The sequence below is a fragment of the Anser anser genome (assembly GCF_964211835.1).
Source record: "Anser anser genome assembly, chromosome: 15".
Lineage (NCBI taxonomy): Eukaryota > Metazoa > Chordata > Aves > Anseriformes > Anatidae > Anser > Anser anser.
The window spans coordinates 3696319-3716064 of record NC_139736.1 but is presented as its reverse complement, the minus strand read 5'-3'; the positions used below and the strand labels follow the sequence as shown (position 1 = coordinate 3716064).

Here is a 19746-nt window from a genome sequence, read left to right as displayed (position 1 = left end):
GATTCATGTAAGTATCTGAAGGAAATTCACTGGAAATGTATTTGCTTCTCCTTGAAACAGAGGACAAATATTTTATTTAGTGGTTATCGCAAGAACTCGGGTTCCTGGAACTACAAAACAGGTTTCCTACAGGGAGGCAGTTTGAGGGAGTGAATTCAGAGTTCTTCCAGCGCACGGAACATGCAGGACTTAGCTGTCAGCTGCAGCATCCTGGCGCAGCTTCCCCTGCACGTCCTCTTCCTTATCCTCACCCACCGAACGTTTGGCTGTTCTGTATTTCTCCCAGGGGTGGGGCGTCTCCTCTCCTGCCATGACTTTTAACCACCGGTGGTAGTAGCCACGGAAGCCGTCAATTTTCGCCAGGTAGGGGTTCTTTGACTTATACTGCGAAGAGAAATCCAACAACAACAAAAAAAAGAATTCTGTTAGAACAGAGCTCTTAATACCGGCACGCAGCAGCTAGAGGCTGTTATTAAGTAAAGAGCTGCTGAGAAACTGCCACCAGATCACACAAACCCAAAGGAAGAAGCAAGCCTGGGGCAGACACCGACGCTTCCCCTCCCTCGGTGGTGTCCCTCACCCTGCGACCAGGCACGGCCACTCACCCGGTCAAATTTTGGCGGGTACTGCGCTGCGAACTCCAGCTGGCGTATGATGACCTCGTTGGGAGGCACTTCGTTCCTCCTCATGTCTCGCAGGATCTCCGTCAGGTAGCTGTAATCCAGCTGCCTCACGGCGGCACCGATGAGGGCGCTGTAGATGTACTTGTTGGGAGTTATTCCGGACGTCTGGAAACGACAAATTACCTGCCAATTAGCACAGGGTTTCCTCTGTGCCTTTTTCGTTCTGGCACCTCTTGCACAAGGAGCGCAGCTCTTGCTCCAGCACCTTGCTTCTCTCCCCCTGGCCCCAATCATATCCCGGCAAAGCTACGGTCTCTCAGCTGCTCTAGAGCTGCGTGTTTAGGGAATGAAAACACCCTCGCCCTAGAAGCCTCAGCAGGTCTTTTTGGAAGCATTAACACTTCTTTTGCTTTCTGCAGTTTGAACCCTAAGCAGCAGAGGTTTAGTTTAATTACCTTCAAATCTGAGAGTAACTGCAACCCATCCTTCTCTTGGTGGCAAGCAATTGCCAAGCTGCAAAATGTCTGGAGGTTAGGCGATATCCTCCTCTTCGCAAGAGCTGGCAGCAGGCTCTGCAAGATACAGATATTGACATCGGTTTCCAAAAAGCCTCCCTGTGGCACTGCTGAGTGGAAAGCAGTGTCAGATTCCCAGTTTCTGTTGTGGACAGAGGAACGGGTACCGCAGTGAAACACAGCACAACTGGAGGCCCGAAACAAGAAGGCAGCAACGGGGCTGGTTCTGAGATTTTCCTTACCTTTGCTCCCTCTAGGTCTCCCTGTTTGCTTTTCTTCCTTATTAAGGTGTTAAAGAAGGTCACGTCTACTTTCACCTTATGCTCATCCAGGAGCGCCAGAAGAGAGGATTCTGAAGGGCTTTGGGGTTCCACCAGCTCAGCCAGTAACGTAAAAGTTTTAATGTTGGGTTCTGCATTGTCCTCTTTCATTTTGTTCAAGAAGCCCTCTGTGTCCCCCATCAGAGCCAGTCTATGGGATGGCGTGGCCACTGTCCCCAAGGAGACCACAGCTGCATCAGGTATCTGTGAATCCAGCAAGTTGGGCAGGTTGCACAAATGCAGTTTCTGGCTTAGGCACGCTTGGTCTTGCTCTAGCTCGTTCTGGCCTCCCCTCATCAATGCTTCGGTGCTGCTGTTGAGACCAGCTGCTACTAGTTTCGTTTCAGCCTGACTCACATCTTTATTTTGTTGCCTGATCAGTTCTTCAGGCTGCATCAAACTCTGCTGAAATAATTGTTTTTCCATGGCCTCCACATCCAGCTGGACAGTAGGTGCGCCCTCCGATCCCTTCTTTCTCTGATTTTTCACCTTCTGCGTGCCGGGTGCAAGCCTTAGCTGAGGTGAGCTCTCATCGGTGGGTCTGAGCAGTACTTGGGAAGCCACAACCGGATCGCCAATTCCGCAGTCTCTAGCAGCACGCAGCATCAAGTTGTACGTGTGGCTGTTGGCCTTTATTCCAAGTTTCGTCATCTGCTTCCAAACCTGCAGAGGGGAAGACGAACATCAAACGTCAGTAACAGTGAATAACAAGAGCATTTCTAGCAGGTTGTAAGCGCGTTCACAGTGCCTACTGGGACAGTATCTACCTGCGGAAAAGGAGCAAATTTACAGCACGAAGAGGTGAAATGGCAGTGGGCAGTGAACAGCCACCTTGAGCTAGTACGGTCCTGAGACATCATTCAGGGCACCTCACCAGTTTACAGGCTGTCCTGATGGAAGTCTAGTTTAGAGAACTTGTCCTAGGAGGTGCTGAGCTCCTCCTGATTTCATCAGCTCGTCATAACCTGCTGTTTTCTGTACGTTCAAGTGACAAGTTACTGTACAGAAGCGCATTTTCCTTAATTAGTACATGAAGACAAACCTGTAAGGCGTATCGGAAGCCACTTTCACTGTCCTTTATGCAGCTCATGAGAAGGAAGCTGAAGGTCTCAGCTGTGGGAACATGACCCTTCTGCACTATTTCCTATAAGAAGCGAGAGAGCAGAGAGAGGATTGAACTTCCCAGTTACCCAAACAGTAAGTTGCAGCTGGCTGTGAAGCTCAAATGCTTCTGCTATCTTCTGGGGATAGAGTAACAACAAAGCATAGGGTAAGCTCCCAGCGCCGTGAGCAGAACGATTACTCCAGAATTAAAAAACGCCTGAAATGCCTGTGTAGATCCTAGCTTCTCCCTTACGGGAGCTATGGGGAATTTGGGCACAGGGATAGCAATCCTTTTAGCAACTCCTAGACTGGCCTTTCTGAGAAAAGCTGCTGCAGAGCTTTAAAAGGAAGGTACATGCCAATACATGGGTCTTCAAAATGAGGGAAAGAGACACAATAGTTGTGAGCCCCCCAAAAACTGTTCAATAAATTGACACACCTGACCACAGTTTCAAAGCCAACCCCTGTTTAAGCCTGTAGCTGCCTCATTTTAGCTACTTAAACTCGGTACGTACCAGGATGATTTCATTGTATGAAACCAAAGATCAATGAAATAGCAACATTTTAAGTATAGATAATTACAGATTATAGCCCAGGAGCTTTAACTAGAAAAGAATGCACTTGACGTAAGAAAAGTCGCATATTTACCTTCAGCACATCAAAGGACATCCTGAGGTCTGAGCACAGGGCACAGACTTTCAGCAGCGCATGGTAAGTTATCAGATTCAGCTCTTGGTTTTTGCTCTTTAGCTGCTGCCGTAATTTGAGGGCGCTCTGCAGGCCTGAGTCTTTCCACGGTGATTCAGCGCAGGCATTGAACAGGGCTGTGTATGTGGGCTCTGTGGGAGTTAAGCCTCGTTTTTTCATCTAAAAGAAGACAAGAAAACACAGGGAAAACTCTTTTTAGGAAGACAGTTTTAGAATTTCCTCATTTGGTTTTTAAAGTTTCAGGCTAAGAAGATGTAAACACTAACTCAGAGGCATTTTGAAGAGACAGTAACACGACCAAATTTAAGAAACAGTTTTAGCTGAAAAAACTCAATGAAGGTATGAGAGAGCAGAGAACATAAACCTACATACATCATTGTAGAGCTTGAACGCCTTTTTCACGTAGCCAACCCTGCCACAGCCACCAATTAGAACAGTGTAATTGCTTTCTTCCGGCTGCACTCGCTCTTCCTTCAGCATCTGCACCTCAAACAACTCCAGAGCCTCTGCCAGCTACGGGAAAAAGGAAAATCCATTACGAGGCAGCAACAGAATCGGTCACAACAGATATTAATATTCTCAGCTGCCGCCAGATTGTGGCAGAAGTCCTACAGAGCAGGGGATTCCTCACAAATTCTTGCTTCTTCCTGTAAAGATACGAATGAAGCATGTAAGACAATACAGATGGTGTTGCAGGGGTTTGGGATGAGAGGTGGTGGCACACAGATACCAAAGTCATGACTGCCAGAGGGGACATTGGACTGACCGAGCGGAGACAGCACTGAGGAGCGGCTCGATTTCTAGAGTCACTGTCTGGACACCATCAAAAATGATTAGCTAACTCCACTCCTGTTTGGAAAGGGAAAAATGAGGTAGGAAGGTGGCGTGAACAGAACTCAGGCACATAGGGTCAGAGCACGTCTTGTGATTACAACTTTAACTTTCTGCTCTGAAGCAGTTGGGCAGTTGGAATCAATGAACGTTGTAGGTCCCTTCCAACTGAACTACTCTAACTCTAACCCAAGAGCGTGCTATTTGGCAGCAGTTAAATATTATTTCCAGAGATGAGCAAAGAGCAAACCTTGTCTTCTTTGATGAGGGCCTTGCACCTCAAGAAGTACCAGTACGGGGTGTTCCTAGGCCCGCGCCGGGGCTTCCTTCCCGCCTCCTCCTCTCCCTCTTCTTCGAGCTTTAAATCCCGGAACCGCGGCGTGGTTTTGTGATAAAACTTTCTACCAGAAAACCTCGTGGACAGCGTCCCAAACTCCACGCCTTCATCATCCTCCTCCTCCTCCTGCTCCTCACCGCAGCCTCCCGAGCCCTCTCCTTCCCCCTGATCCTTGCTGTGGGGGGGTCCGGGCGACGAACCCAGCGCCCTGCGGCCCCACAGCGGCGGGGGGACACCGGGGGGGACACCGGGAAGGACCGGGGGGACGCCGTGAGGGACCGAGGGGACACCGGGGGGCACTGAGGGCACCCCGGGGGGCTGCCGGCGGCACCGCGGGGCGAGGGCGAGGAGGAGCCGGAGCGGCGCGGGCCTCATGGCGGGGGGGGGGGGGCGGGGAACGCTGAGGTAGACCGCGGGCTGAGGGGGACGGGAACCGTCAACCGGGACCGGGGGCGGCACCACGGGGGTGCCTCGGGCTCCCCAAGGCGCCTGCGCGGGAGGAAGGGGCGGCCCCGGTGCCGTGAGGCGGGGGTCAGAGGCCGGCTCCCGGCATCCCGCAGGCGGGCGGCGCGGCGCGGAGCGGCGCTGCCGCCGCCTCCCCGTCAGCCGAGGCGCTGCCGAAGCGGAGCAGGCTGGGCCGGGCCAGGCCGGGCCGGGCCTGGCCGCAGCCGGCCCCCACCATTCCCCCCCTTCCCTCCCGGTGCCGTCGCCCCCCGGCTGCCACCATGCAGGAGCTCATCGCCAGCGTGGATCACATCAAGTTCGACCTGGAGCTGGCCGTGGAGCAGCAGCTGGGGGCGCAGCCGCTGCCTTTTCCCGGCATGGACAGTGCGTGTGGGCGCGGGGGGGGCTTCCCTTCCCTTCCCTTCCCTTCCCTTCCCTTCCCTTCCCTTCCCTTCCCTTCCCTTCCCTTCCCTTCCCTTCCCCCCTTTGCTGTGGGGTTTTGGGGTAGCTGAGCCCCTCTCTCAGCCCTTGCCCCTTGCTCTGTTCTTGCCCTTTCCCCCTGCTTGGCTCTTGCCCCTGCTTCCACCCCGCTCCTGCTTTCCTAGGCAGGTTTCTCTGTGAGGCCGCATTTTGGTCTCAGACCAGGCGTTTTTCCCGTTCTCCCTTCTGAAAGCTTTAGTTTGTACCACACCGGCCTAGAAAATGGAAGTTGAGGCTTTAACCTGAATAAAGATCGCTTTCCTGCACCCTCTATTTCATTTCCTTCTGATAGCTGAGGTGTTTTGGTGGCAGGGAAACTTCAGCTCTAGGTGCATTCACGGCCTGGTCTCGAAATACTCTCTTGCAGTCTGATAGCCTGGCACAAGCAGCCTAGGGAGACGAGACTTGGGCATTTGTTGAAGATTTCTGGCTAGGCTAATACCCGTGTTTTAATTCTCTTGAATGCTGTGATTCTTGCAGCTCACGATCAGCAAGGGACAACACAGCGATGGCTGTTTCAGGCCGTTCTGGTCAAATAATACAAGACCGTAGTTGCCAGGACTGTGAACACAAGTTTCACTGCAGTGACTGACTTAACAGCAGAGGCAAAACCTAAATCTCTGGAAGTCCAAACAGGCACCACCAACCTAACACAAGTTCCCCTGCTGCATATTTACCAAGGAGAATAGAGATATTTGTGAAGGCCCGACCTGAACAAGGCATTCGTGTAGGAGAAAGTAAATTCACCAAACCGAAATGTTGCTTTTCTTTTGGAATTGAGGACCAGATTGCTTCTTGGGAAAGGAAATGTTTTGAAAGTTGCTACAAAAGTTCATTGCAATTAATTATATTTCTTTGTTTTCTCTGCAGAATCCGGTGCAGCTGTCTGTGAATTTTTTTTAAAAGCGGCCTGTGGAAAAGGCAAGTAGTATGTCCAATATTGTCAAACACATATGAAGGGTAAGAAAATTAGATTTGCTAGCACTAGCTAACAGAGATTGAGCATAAAAGTCAAGGATATTGGATTAACTCCAGCAACTGTGAAGTGATAGTTTGTTTGTTTTGGAGTTTGGGTTTTAGTTTTTGGAAACTGGGAGGTGAATGAGAAAATCTACCAGTAAGGGAAGGCTTGAATTTACCACAAGCAGACCTGTGTGGTTGTGTCTGTATTAGTGGCTGTGGCTTGTGATTGTCAGCTTTAAGAGCTGGACACTACACTGCTCAGTTCCTTAGAGGGTAAAATAGGACTTGTTTGGAAGTCCCTGTTTTGTCATTGCCATTAAACGTTAAAGTCATAAACAAAAGCAAAGTCTTCTGAAACCCCTCTTGCAGAGGCGAGTGAAGCGGTGTTGTTGCTGTGTGCCTGCTTGCGCTGCAGATTTTAATTGTTCTTCTTTTTCCTTCTGCTCATCCCATCCTTCTGCAGGAGGCATGTGCCCATTCAGACACATCAGCGGGGAAAAGACAGTTGTTTGCAAACACTGGCTACGAGGACTGTGCAAAAAGGGAGACCAGTGCGAGTTTCTGCATGAGTACGACATGACCAAGATGCCTGAGTGTTACTTCTACTCCAAATTTGGTAAGGGGCATTGTAGCTCCTGCTTAGCATTCCTTGTAAGTGTGGGAGTCTGATGAAGAGGATCCTGGTACATCCCTCTCGTACTGTCTGCAGAGCGTTGCAGTTCTACTGAGTTTGCTGATACTGTTAGGTTGTAGCTTTTCAGATCTGGTTAGCGCTTCGTCTTATACCCCTAAGTCTGCCATGCGCTGTAGATGGCTTCTCTCTCAAGAGCTTGTCCCTTGGGGGAAGAGGGGGGAAGTTCAAAGCTGTTACTGGGTTTTATACTTTATTTTCTGTTTTGGTTATGAGTTGAGGAGGCTGAGCAGGTGGTCTTTGCATGACTCTTGTTTTGGGGAGTTGATGAGCAGCAGAGGGCATGGGGGTGCAAAACTTTTATGCACTTGCTTTCCAGCTCTGGAGATCTGGACATAATGAGGCAACTTGCTGTCAGAAACTTACAGTCTTGTAGGTTTCCTTGGATTGTGAGGTTAGTGCGCAATTTGTAGTTTCTCCACACTTTTGGTGCACTAAATGTTTGGTTTTTGTTATCATGACTGCTCTTTCCAATTCAGTTTCCGCATTGTTTTTAAAAGCACACATAAATAATCCAGTCTGGTAGAACTTGGCTCACCGGGGGTGAGTGCTTGGCGTTCATCCCCTAGGTTAAGGCAGGCAGTAAGACTGTTGTGCCTGAACGTGTAAATGGTGGTAACAGCTTTGTGGGAGCTACACGATCCAGGTAATGCTTTAGGAGTGGCTTGATCCTGAACTTGTACAATTGACTAAGAAGTGTGTTTGCCTTTGGTACAGGGGAATGCAGTAACAAAGAATGTCCATTCTTGCACATCGACCCGGAATCTAAGATCAAAGACTGTCCCTGGTATGACAGAGGCTTCTGTAAACATGGTATGTATGTTGTGTAGTTGCTGCTTCTGTGGCTATAAATCAAGGGTAGGGTGCTGCCGTTCTTTCTTTGCATGATCTGCTTGTGTACCTGCTCCTAGTGAGTGCTGTTGTGCATATTTATGATACGTGAACCACTGAGCTTTGTGTTGCAGGTCCCCTCTGCAGACACCGACACACTCGAAGAGTCATTTGTGTGAATTACCTAGTAGGATTCTGTCCAGAGGGACCTACCTGTAAATTCATGCAGTGAGTATGTTTCCAGGCTTGTCCTGTAACCTCATTTCCTCCGTAATCTGATACATGTCAAATGTGGGTGCTCTAGTGCTTCCCAGTGGTTTTGGAAAGTTGGCCAACATTTAGTTTGTTGTACTGTGTATTTTCACTTTGAGGGTATGGGGCAGGGGCTCCTCAGGGAGTTACCAGTAAGCCTCTGGAGTGGTGCTCGGACGCCATCAGTGCTGTGAAATTTCATGGGTTTAGATTCCAGAAGACTTCACAGCTAGAGGGAGATGCTGCGTACCGGTTTAGCATTTTAGTGTACATAAGTACTGAGCATCAAAATGCGAAGAGAAGTGGGGAGGGGAGGCCTATTTCCCATGAACCTAAGTTAACTAGCTGAATGTTTGTTTTCTTGTTTTGTGTTCTTTGAGCTGATGGTAAAATGTTGGCATATGATTTGAGAATCAATTTTTTTGTTTTGGTCTAAACCAGCCCTCGGTTTGAACTGCCTATGGGAACCACAGAGCAACCACCACTGCCTCAGCCGACACAAACACAGCAAAAGGTACACAGTTTCCCTGCCTCCCCTACATACTTGCTCTCAAAGCATTTCCCACACCGCTTTAGAAGAGGTTATGGTCTCTAGTGGTCAAAACAGGATACCTGGACTCCTGGATCTGACTTGCTTGGAAAACCATAGAGAAATGCTCACTAAATGAGGAAAAACCTCTGCTATTTTATTTACAATGGTGTGTGATATACTTTTCTTAATAAGGACTTGGAGAAAAATCCTAATGAACCACGAAGCACTGCCCCTTCTCTACCTTCCTCCCAGCCCTCTAATGTCTGCCATCTGATCATGACAGATTCTGCTGCTTTTGTCCTGGGACCATGGCGTTTTGCTTTGTTCTGTTTCTCCTCTCAGCTTGGCCAGCTTCCTCAGTCGTTGTTACCATTCTTCAGTTCAGAGGCCAGCAGTGGCAGTTAGGGGACAGCCTGGAAGCAGGGGAAGTGCTACACAAGAATTAAGCAGCTAGCGGCCCTGAGTGCCATTAGAGTCATGAAGGTCCTAAGGTTGCTCCAACTTTACATGAAAATCTAGTCACAGAACACTCCTGCATTACCTAGAAGCACATCATATGTGGCTGTGCAGCACTCTGCCAGTTTTTGGAATCTGCATGACATCTCCCAGTGATGGCAATGATATTTTAGCAGCCTAAACCAACTCTAAATTTGCTTTTCAGAGAAAAGCAGGATTGCTGGGCTTTGTAAGCCTCAGTTTTTGATTTCTTCTCTCTGGTGCTCCAGCTGGCAGATCACCCACACATAGATTTGGAAGAAAATTGATCATTTGATATGTGGGGTGTTCTTTTTTCCTTCTTAACAAAATAACAACCGTAAAGGTCATCATGCCTGATGCACTTAACGAGTCAGAACTCTTCTCCCAACCAACAGAGGACGCCCCAAGTCATCGGAGTCATGCAGTCTCAAAATAACAACACTGGGAACAGAGGACCCCGGCCGTTGGAGCAAGTAACCTGTTACAAGGTAATTTAGAAGAGGCATGAGGAGGGAGATTGGGGGTACTACATTTGAGAAGTACAGAGCACATGTCGTCTGGACTGCCTCAGGCTGCTTTGCTACTGGTTGCTTGTCACGGGCAAAGAAATGGAGTGGTGTGGTTGTGGTGTTGGTCCTGCAAAAGGTTTTTTTCACAGTGAAACATGCTTTGCTCATTAGACATTGCACTTTAGCAAGTGGATATAGCTATGGGAATTGAGTTCTTAAGTGTAGAGACTGCTGGTTTGCCAGCTCGGGCTTGCTGTGACCAGTTAAGACTGTAGTAGGACAGACTTGGGTTTGTCTGCTAATAAACAGGATCCGTACCACAGTGACGGTTAAAAGGAGACTATCAAACTGTACGCTTCAAAATAAGGATTAATATTAGTTTTATCTCCCAAGTTAATTTGCTTACACCCAAAGACTGTGGAATGACTGGTGTGGAAGGTCCTTGTGAGTAACAGAAATTGAATATTTCGATTTCAGATAGGAACAGAAATTTCTGTTCTGTTTCAGACTGTTCAGTATTTCAGCTGCAATTTCAGCAAGCCCTCCCTGTCAAACCAAGAAGTAAACTACTCACCTTGGTTTCTCATTCAGGATCACGGGAAAAACTTTGACACAATTGGGTTTCCATCTCTGCTCATTGTTCCCCAAAAGCCACAACCCTAGCCACTAGAAAAGAGTAAAAAAAAACAAAACAAAACAAACCAACAACTTTATTTCCCATCATCTTTCACAGTTATATTATTGTACATACTAACTTCGTGTCTCAAGTGTTTGTCTGGGTAGAAGTTACTGTGACCAGACAAGGGTATTTAAGAAGCTGAATCAACTTCACTCAAAATGTTTAGTAGCTGTTTATTCAGTTCCAAAACAAAGTTTTAGTAAATGCTGACAACATAAACCCACTCCACTGAAGGCATCTTGTGACAGTGACAGCCTCAGAGACGTGAGCTCCTATAACTGGAACTAGCAAAATGTTACAGTGAGTGAGAAAGCACAGAATTTTCATCTTGCCTTTCCCATTTTTTTTTGCAACTGCAGGTTTCAAAAGTCACATCTCTGCCCAAGGCTACCTTAATTGTACTTCATCTCCAGTAAATGAGCAGTATAGAGCTAGGATTTAAGGAAGCGAGTAAATTACGTATGTGGAGAATGCTGTAATATCAGATACTGACGTTTCTCTCTGCGTTTGAGTAGCCCTAAGGTGCAAAGTCATGAATCTTACTCAGATGCACTTTTCTGTCTAATCTGGGATAGCTGATCAGCAGAGCCCCCAGTATATCTCTGCGTCAAGAGTTCTTATCGAGTGGAGTGGTCTTGGAAGCCTCAAACGTTGAAATTCTCCTTGTGTATTACGGCCCTGGGCTCTTTGCAGTTGTGCGCCGAGATCCGCCTCCTTTGCAGTGTGTTATAATAACATGGGGCCGGGTTGATCCCAGCACAGGAGCGGGTTTTGCTCCGAGGAGTGGGAATAGCCCATAAGTCGTGGTGACCCTCGTGACACCAAGTTTTGCTTCACCTCTGAACCTGCATCTTCCGTACCTGGAAAAAGTTTTGGAATTGAACAGTTGCTGGTTACGTTATTAAATGCAGCAGGAGGAAGAAGCTGTAACTCTGCACTAACTTACCTCTCTCTTTCTTTTTTTAGTGTGGTGAAAAAGGTCATTATGCCAACAGATGCACCAAAGGACATCTGGCCTTTCTCAGTGGACAGTGAAAGAGCAGAAAGAAGAGCGCAAGGGAGCTATTAACACTGAGAAAAGGTTTCTGCCTAGCACTATTTCTTGAACTATTAATCAGGTTGTTTTTTTTAATGCCATTACTGAAAGAACTGGTCAGAGGCTGGTTGCTGCTAAGCAAGATTTTTGTAATTGTCCACAACTTTTTTTATGTTTTAACCTTTTTAAAATAGATTTTGGCCTCTGTCTACATTCATTGAGCCCTGCTGAAAAGTAGATCTAAAAGCAAATAGATACGCAAACCCCTCACCGGTGCAGCGTTCAACGTAAACTCATCTTACTCCAGTGTTTCTTTAAAGTGTTTTCCTTCTGCCACTTCTCTTTGGAGAACCTGCAGCGTTTCAGCCCTCCCTGTGGAAGCAGGAAGACTGACTGGGAAAATTAATACTTGAAATGCCTTCCCTTCAGTGAGGAAGTAGGAATTCTGCTGTCCTGTAGCTCTTAAAAAGCAAAGTCGTGTTCCTAGATCCAGATAAACCTGTCCTGGTGGCTGACTTAAGGCCTCACATACACCAGGCTGCAAAAACTCGTCCACTTACTTTGTTTCTATGTTTCTTGCCGTTCTGAAGGTTAGAAATTAATTTTCTGGGTGAAAACAAATTGGGGGATAATAAATTGGCATCTCTGTGGTTAGCCAAACAATGAGGAGCAATGATTTTAGGAATTTCACATCTGTGCTCATTTTCCATTTGCAAAGCAGGTGGGAAATGAACACAGCTTAAAGCGTAGGAATAGGAGAGCCTTTTCTCAGCACCCGTCATTCAGCTCACACTGAGCAGGTATTTCCGTAGCCTAGAGAAGACCCGAGTGGAGCTCTCTATTCTTATGGAACACTGCATTTAGAAGTGGTAGAACATTCTTCTGAGAAACTCCAAGCCAAAACCCATTCATTTTGTGAAACAGTATTTCAAAAGGGCCAATGATAAAATGTGAATTTAAAAAAAAAAAAAAAAAAAAAAAAGAAAAACTTGCACCTACAACTTGAGCCTTATTGAGTCTAACCCCTCTCTTATTTGCTGGCTGCCTTTATACTTTGTTTTTATTGAAATGTACTGATGGAAAAAGCTATGATTTTTTTTTTTTAAACAGAGTAACATGATTATATAAGAGAGGTGACCAGAGCCTGTGTTGGTTTGAATGACAGCTGTTGTTTTATTGTGGATATTAAGTCAGTCAAAATACAAGTTTCAAGACTAAGTGACTATGGTATGACAGACTATTAAACAGTTTTTATAACATCGTGTGCCCCTAGATGCTGAGTAGTAGCCACGCTGAGATGTGTCATCTGTATGTATGAAAAGGAACAAACCCTTGAGTGTCTAGCTCCCTTTCCCATCTAGTCCAGAGAAGTTTAAGGTCTCCGCTCCCTGAACTGCTGTTTTTTGAAACTGAAAGCCTTCCTGTTACCGATAAAGCTTGAGAGATTCTTTGTATCCCTTAACAAGTGGTTTTCATTCTTGCTCCTACTGAGAAGTATACTGCAGGTCCTAGCTGCAAGGCCCAGGTGCAGTCACAAGCTTCAGCAGGTAGTGCTGTAGCAATAGGATGCCCTTGCTTGAAGTGCACGAGGAAGCTAATCAACTGGGACAAACACACAAAAATTTAAAATTGCATTTGTACACGTACTCTCGCCCCTGCCTTTAAGTCAATAAGCAAAGATTTTCCTTTTTTTTTTCATGGACTTTCATTATATTAATGGTCTTTGAGGCTTATACCCATTCAGAATAACCTTCCAGCTTCTCTTAGTAACGAAAGTAGCTGGAGTTTTGACAGGTTAACAGAGGTAACAAAGCTAAAACTGATTTCAGAAAGTGCTCTGCAGTGGAAAGATTGTTCTAATACCTCCAGCCCCAAATGACAGCCGGACCGTGAATCAGAAATACACAGCCACAACAAGAAGTCTCTTAAAGCTCAGATAATCTTCTTTCAAAATAAAACATCATATCCTTTTAGCTAGCTGTCCAATCAGTAACACTTAGGTCATTAGAAGTAAAAAAAGTATTGGATTGTTTCTTATCACACCGTTAAATACGAATCAATATCAATCAGTTGTAGTAATTTCCCCAGTTCATCGTGCAGCCTAGATAGCAGACCCTTTTCCAGCCATCTCTGAACTTGTCCTCAAGGGACGTAAAGCTGAGAAGACAAACCCACACAGTACAATTAACAAGCGAGTTATGAGAGCCTCAGCTCAGTGGGTGTAAAGTGTACGCACTTTATTATTGGTCATAATAGTACAGAGTTTATTATGAGCAGTTCTGATGTCTCCTGTCGGGTAACTGTTCCAGTAGCCAAGTCTATTCAGGAGCTGCACCTTCACTTTCTGAAATCCGTGCGTCAGTGATACTTCCTGCGACGGTCATGCTCTGTATCGATGTAAAACAAGTTAATTTTACTGAAGTCACGAGAAAAGTAATACTGAAGTTACAGGAAAGAAGGCACTCTACAAGAAATTTAAGTGCAGTTCCTAAGCAACATCAGGTCAGACAGACAACAAGATTTATACTTTCTTCATCACACGAAAATATTGGCTATTTGATAATCTATTAAAAGTTATTCAGGTGCTCTAGAGCTAAACAAGTTTTGCCTGCCCACAGACAGTCTCAGATTGAAGTGGCAATGGTTAGCATAGTCTTTCACTTAATTTCTAAAAGCACTAACGGGTTTACTGTTTCAATTGCCCCAAGCAATCTTCCGGGCTGCACTGTGCACACTCAGCCGTGCTGCGTTTACTTACTCAAGTGACTGTAGCTCCACATGTAGCTGATGACAACGTATCCAGCGAGCACCATGCTGATACCACCAAGGCCCCCTTTCCTCACATTGATATATTTATTGTAATACCTCTCATACCCTGTGTAGGAGAAAAGCGGTTTTCATAGCAGCCAGAGGAGCTGTATATTTTTCTGTGTCAGAAAGAAGCACGCTGGATTCACAGGGCTTCAGGAAAGTGTTTCTGATGAAACATGCAAAGGTTTCAGAATCAAGTCAGAGAAAAGGCAGCTGGTGTGTTTGTTAAGCAAAGTTAACATAAAGCTATTTATCATTTTCCCCAAAACATTACTATGACTTAATAAGCTCAAGCTGCTTAGGAATTAATTCACGCTTTAATATGAACATATATGCAGTACGTGGATGCTTTAATACTTATATATGCAGTACATAGATACTTGCATTTGATATTTTTAAGTGCCTAAATGGCTTATCTGCATCTATAGCAAAGGCATCGGTCAAAATTTTTGCTAAATGATCCATAAGAGCCCTGTGTCCCTACTTATCTTGAGAGAATAAGGTGACCTTATTTACTCTTTATGGAAGAAGGGTCACTGAAAACAAACCTCTGGCACACAAAGCCCAGGCGAGAAGCAGATTTACCAAAGGCCAAACGCGGCACTACGTGAGGCGAGGTTTCAAGAACACAAAAATTGTGGTGAAGCAGCCCTTGCAGCCTGCCACCGCGACGTTTATGCACACATAAATGGCGTTTATACACTCGTAAACGATATTTATACACTCATAAATGACGTTTATACGCATCGCCACCAGCGCGGCCCCCCGGACCCCCACTCACCCCTGCGCAGGGCCCCCCCGATGCCGCCGGGGGTGAAGTCCCTCATGGCCAGCCAGGTGGGCAGCTGGCCCAGCTTCACGTCCAGCAGCTTCATGTCCTTGAGGGGCACTGCGGGACAGAGACAGAGACAGAGCGCGGTCAGGGGGCGAGGGGCCGGGCGGGGGCCGCGGTCACCTTGGCGGCCCGCGGCACTCACCCGGCACCGGCGCCATCTTGTCGCTGCGGCGGGGCGAGGCGGGAAGGGGCCGCTGAGGCTCACGGGAAGAAGGTCGGGAGGGAAGCGGGGGGGAGGCGCCGCCATCTTGGGTGTGTCGCGGCCCCCGCCGCCTCCCTGAGGCGGTGTCGCGTCGCGACCGAGCCCGTTGTCGCGGTGTCGCCGTGTCGCCGTGCCGCCTCCTGAGGGCCGGAGCGTGGCCACCAGGACGGGCTGCGGCGCTGCCTCGCTTGCCACGGGCACGGGGCTGAGGGCTGTCAGTGTGGGGCCCAGAGCTGCAGCCCTAATGCTGTACACACTTATTCATAGACAGCACACACCAGGGTGTAAACTTAAAATACATTGCGTACAGATATACAAATATATAAACATATACACACGTACAAATATATCCTATTTGTGACAATACATTGCAGTGTAGGTTGTGAGGGGTCACTGGGGTAAGCAGCCCTCTCATGCGGTCTCGTCAGGTGGAGGAGGAACTTCATCCCCTATTTTCCACAGGTTTTAGGTGGAAACACAACGGTTTAGGTGCCACAACGGTCGCGCGCTCCCATTTCAGCGCCCACAAAGGCTCCTTCTTCCTCTGGAGGGATGTCACAGACCAAAGGGGAGGCCATGGAAGGAGACCCACCGAGATGGAGCGCTGGAGGCAGCCGAGCAGCAGGGCGTGCGGGTGAAGCCACCTCCTGCCTCCCTGCAGAGCTCAGGGGGCACCAGGATCCCCTTCATGCCGCCCACCTGCCTTCTTCTGGGGGCTCTGGTGCCCGCAGACCCCCAGGGGGGCCGAGGGACACCTGAGGAACCGACCTGGGGTGGGCTCCAGCAGGTGTCACTGGCACGCAGCACAAGGCCTCTGCTGAGGGAGGCTGCGAGCTGGCCTGACCTCTAGAGGCTTTAAATCGCATCTTTGTTCATAAAACAGTGTCAGGGTTTGCCGTTCGTTGTGCTGGATCCGAAAAGCAAAGTGATACAGCGGTAAACGGGGAGCAGCCACCCGCCACTGCATCTGGCGGGTCAACCTTCTAGATATTAAATCTCTGTCCCGCGGGGGACTGTTAGAATGGATCAGAGATGATAAAGACTAAATTAAGGATGCTGAAGGGGGCCTGCGGGGCTCCTACATAAACACCGAGCTACCAGTCTCTGAAGCTTTTACTTCCCTTAGGTCACGGAGTCCTGTTCCACATGCTTTCCTCCTGCCATTGCAGGATTCTTGCATTTAATCTGTAGGGTTTGTGTTACCTGGTATTAAATGAGTTGTGGCATGGGACCTCTGTCGTTTCTACATAGATGGTACTCTATTATGCATCTTGCTCTGAGGCTGGTCTAGATGTCCAGCTTGTATTTTGATCCTTTATCTTACTGAAATCAATTTATTTGCATGAATACTGCTCTCCTGTGACATAAAAATAGAATCAGAAGGAGTAGATTACTGCCTGCTATTTTTCTTTTCCTTATTAACAGAAAGTAGGATTAGGAGAATACAGTGTGCCTGGTCACGTAAAGAAAGGGTTCTGAATTTAGTTGCTGTTAAATGAGTTAAAAATCCCTTTATTAAATTATTCTTTGTTTTATTATTGCACTTTACCAGTAACTGTCGTTTTATTGCAGACGTGTCCCCTCGTGAACTACTGTGTGGCCTTTTTACAGTACTTGCATACAAGCATGCTTCAGACTTGCTTCCCTCATTCTTGCAAGGCAACCTATTGTTGTAAATAGGATTACTCATGCAAGGCAGATTAATTCACCTACAGGAAAAAAGCCAATGGCAGGTGCTTCGTTTTAAGGAGTTCCCTGCAGAGTGGAAGAGCACACAGAGTTGTTCAAACTGCTTATAGCAAGGCCTGGGGAAGTGTGATTTCTAACGGTAGGAATGGAAGTCCATAAAAAGGATACAACTCCAAAGCAATTAGGGACAGCAGTGTCCTAAACCTTGGCCTGAACTGCCCATTCTGGTCAACAAAGGGAGACGTATCATTCTCTTTAGGCCATTTTAATCCCAAACCAAGCAGTAAGAGTTAAATGGTACAGATGTGTGGGAGGCCTTGCAGCATGTTTCCTCCCTTTGACCTGTGCTGCTGGCCAAAATTCAAGGTATTGTTGGCTGATCCAGATTGGAGGAGGAGAAGTGATGAAGAAAGGTATTTCTGATGTATCTCTGTTTACTTACAAGAATGCTCACAGCCCTCCTTTCCTGAACAGGGAAGAAATCACACAGTTGAAAGCTAGTTTCCTTGCTCCACACCTGTTCCAGGCAGCATCATGACCCCATAGCCCTCTGTTTCTTGTATTCAGTCCAGGTTTTGTATCAGTGATTATTCAGGCTGTTTGGAGTTTCCGTTCCCTGACTGTTTCAGCATGCTCTCTTTCTGTCTCCTCCTCCACCTGAACCATATTGTCCATCCACACAAAACCTTCTTTCCTTTTAATATCCTACCCGAGACTGTCCCCTCAGAGCCTTCAGGTACTTGAGCAATCTTGCATTGTGGGTGGAAATACAGACTTAATGTCTCCTTCAGCTAACCTAAATAAAGAACGCAGTTAAATATACCAGTTTCAAGAAGGTTTAACCCAACCTATAAAAATAAAAGCCTAATGGACTGTTGCCCTGAGGTTTTCATCTTGCTGAAGACCCCTCCAGAAAATGCTGTGAAGTTTATAAGTAATGGCATGGAAATAATAGGGAGTACGTCATTCAAAAAATGAAAAAAAAAAAAGAAAGGGAAAAAAAAGTATTTTGCAAAGGACGTCGACAAATATGAAAGACTCTGCCTTTTTCCAATAGCAAACATAACACATAATATTGCCTCTTTCACTCCAAAGATTCAGTTGTGGGCTGAAAAGTTAAGTAACACTCTTCATTAAAGTTACCAAACAAGAGAAACAAAAAGCATAACACAACCTCCCTAGGAATATAAGATCTTAGAGGCTGGAATCATATTCTCATTGTGTGCCACCCTTTGAAAATTCAAGGTCTCACCTGGGACTGGTGGTCAGTGATGCTATAGGAATATGCAGACACTATCCATAGATGTATAAAGTAGCACAGAGTGGCCTTCAGGAAGGTCAAGAGACGAGGATTTACCTAACTGATCCTATGCCCACTCAAACTGATGACAAAGCACCCAGTGCTTTTAATAAAGGATCAAACCTACACAAGTGGACAGATAAAGTTCTGAAACATGCGGTTTGGCATAGGATGCCTCTTGGCTCCTAAACATTTATTTCCATCTGGTGTCTTCCCACTCTCACAGGTTAAGCAGCTGCAGCCACCAAAGAGAAAAAGGAATCATGGGCTACAAGCATCTGCAGAAGCTCAACGGAGAGATGCATGTTTTATTAACTGGTAATTTGGAGAAAAAGTACAGGCATCTCAGGTAACCTGATCCAACCTGTTATTTTTGAATTGTATGAGCAGTTTGATGTGGCGAGAGCAGTGCAGCTGCTCTGCATAGGTCTCAACCTCATTCATCTAAAAATGTGCTTGCAGTGGAAACCAGGCTGCTGAGATGAATAGGATGAGAATTGGGTGTGGAGTTTGGAATCTCTTCCATGGCCAGACTTCCTCAGGAAAACGAATTCCCTTGCACAGATAATAATACCTAGGGATTGACCCAGCAAAAGCAGTTGAGAGAATTAACCTATGATTGTAAGCGGATTGCTTGCTCTGTGTTATTACAGAGCCATTTTCCATAGTCAACCTCAAAACACTTTGCAAAGGAGATTGCTTACCAATAATTAACAGTTTAACATGCGCATAGTTCTTTTCTCCTTCACAGCACTTAAGTATCAATGCATCTTCATGCTTCTCTGAGAAGATGTGTAAGTTAATGTTATGATTATCTTTACAAATGGGGAAATTTAAGCCCTGTGTTTGGAACTGGGAAGGGGGAATTCCTCCTTCCTCCTTTGGTCCTGTCTTTCTAGCCTTTGCTTGTATCTAGTGTCAGTTGCAAAAGTACCTTATTTTGTAGGTCTTTGATCAGCCTTCTGGTTAGCTAAATTTATACCTGTGGGGAGATAATTACATGCTATCAGTAGTAAAGTGTAGTAAAATAATTTACGTTAATTAAAACACTTGCAAAGCCAAAGCAGGAATTTTCACTAAGATAAATCTGCTGCAGCGACAGCTGTATCTGAGGCTGCCTGCTTCCCATACACAAACATGAAAATAAAACCAAGGACCAGTGAAAATCAGTTTCTTCGTGCTAAAAAGAGGAAAGAGATGTACCCACTGGAAGAACCAAGGTGGTATCAATCCCAAAGGGCTGAACACTTCCCGTCTGTGCAAGCAGAGCTGCATTCACGAACATCATGTGTGATGAACGCCAGCTTACCAAAATGCCCGTTTTGGGCTACAGATAAATGGCCCAGAAGGAGACTTGTATGAACAGGCCCCGTATTTTCTGGGAAGGATTTGGAGACCAATTAAATAACGTGACAGAGGCTTAAAAAATCACCTTGCTACCATCTTTGAATCCGCCATCACATCCTCCAGAACAATCCTTGTACTTTTCCTTTCTTTCCTTCTTTCCCACCATTACGTCTGATGAAAATACTCAGCACTTGCACGGCCTTGCGTGGAAAATGTCTGTCTGGCCTTCC

General features: G+C 46.6%; 3 protein-coding genes across 3 annotated transcripts; 1 reads left to right on the top strand and 2 right to left on the bottom strand.

The window, feature by feature from the left end:
* Window positions 1-48: 48 nt before the first annotated feature.
* PTCD1 (pentatricopeptide repeat domain 1) lies at window positions 49-4976 on the bottom strand. Its single transcript, XM_083800681.1, has 8 exons — window positions 4352-4976; window positions 3643-3783; window positions 3211-3429; window positions 2501-2602; window positions 1381-2121; window positions 1079-1195; window positions 606-788; window positions 49-384 (listed from the first exon to the last, which is right to left on the bottom strand). The coding sequence occupies exons 1-8, from the start codon at window positions 4811-4813 to the stop codon at window positions 190-192; spliced, it is 2160 nt and encodes a 719-aa protein (XP_083656807.1). The 5' UTR covers window positions 4814-4976; the 3' UTR covers window positions 49-189.
* Window positions 4977-4989: 13 nt separating this feature from the next.
* Window positions 4990-12794, top strand: CPSF4 (cleavage and polyadenylation specific factor 4). Its single transcript, XM_083800691.1, has 8 exons — window positions 4990-5266; window positions 6233-6283; window positions 6789-6941; window positions 7734-7829; window positions 7982-8075; window positions 8541-8613; window positions 9504-9596; window positions 11263-12794. The coding sequence occupies exons 1-8, from the start codon at window positions 5164-5166 to the stop codon at window positions 11329-11331; spliced, it is 732 nt and encodes a 243-aa protein (XP_083656817.1). The 5' UTR covers window positions 4990-5163; the 3' UTR covers window positions 11332-12794.
* A 750-nt stretch (window positions 12795-13544) lies between these two features.
* ATP5MF (ATP synthase membrane subunit f) lies at window positions 13545-15235 on the bottom strand. Its single transcript, XM_083800696.1, has 4 exons — window positions 15121-15235; window positions 14925-15032; window positions 14091-14207; window positions 13545-13719 (listed from the first exon to the last, which is right to left on the bottom strand). The coding sequence occupies exons 1-4, from the start codon at window positions 15134-15136 to the stop codon at window positions 13691-13693; spliced, it is 270 nt and encodes an 89-aa protein (XP_083656822.1). The 5' UTR covers window positions 15137-15235; the 3' UTR covers window positions 13545-13690.
* Window positions 15236-19746: the final 4511 nt, after the last annotated feature.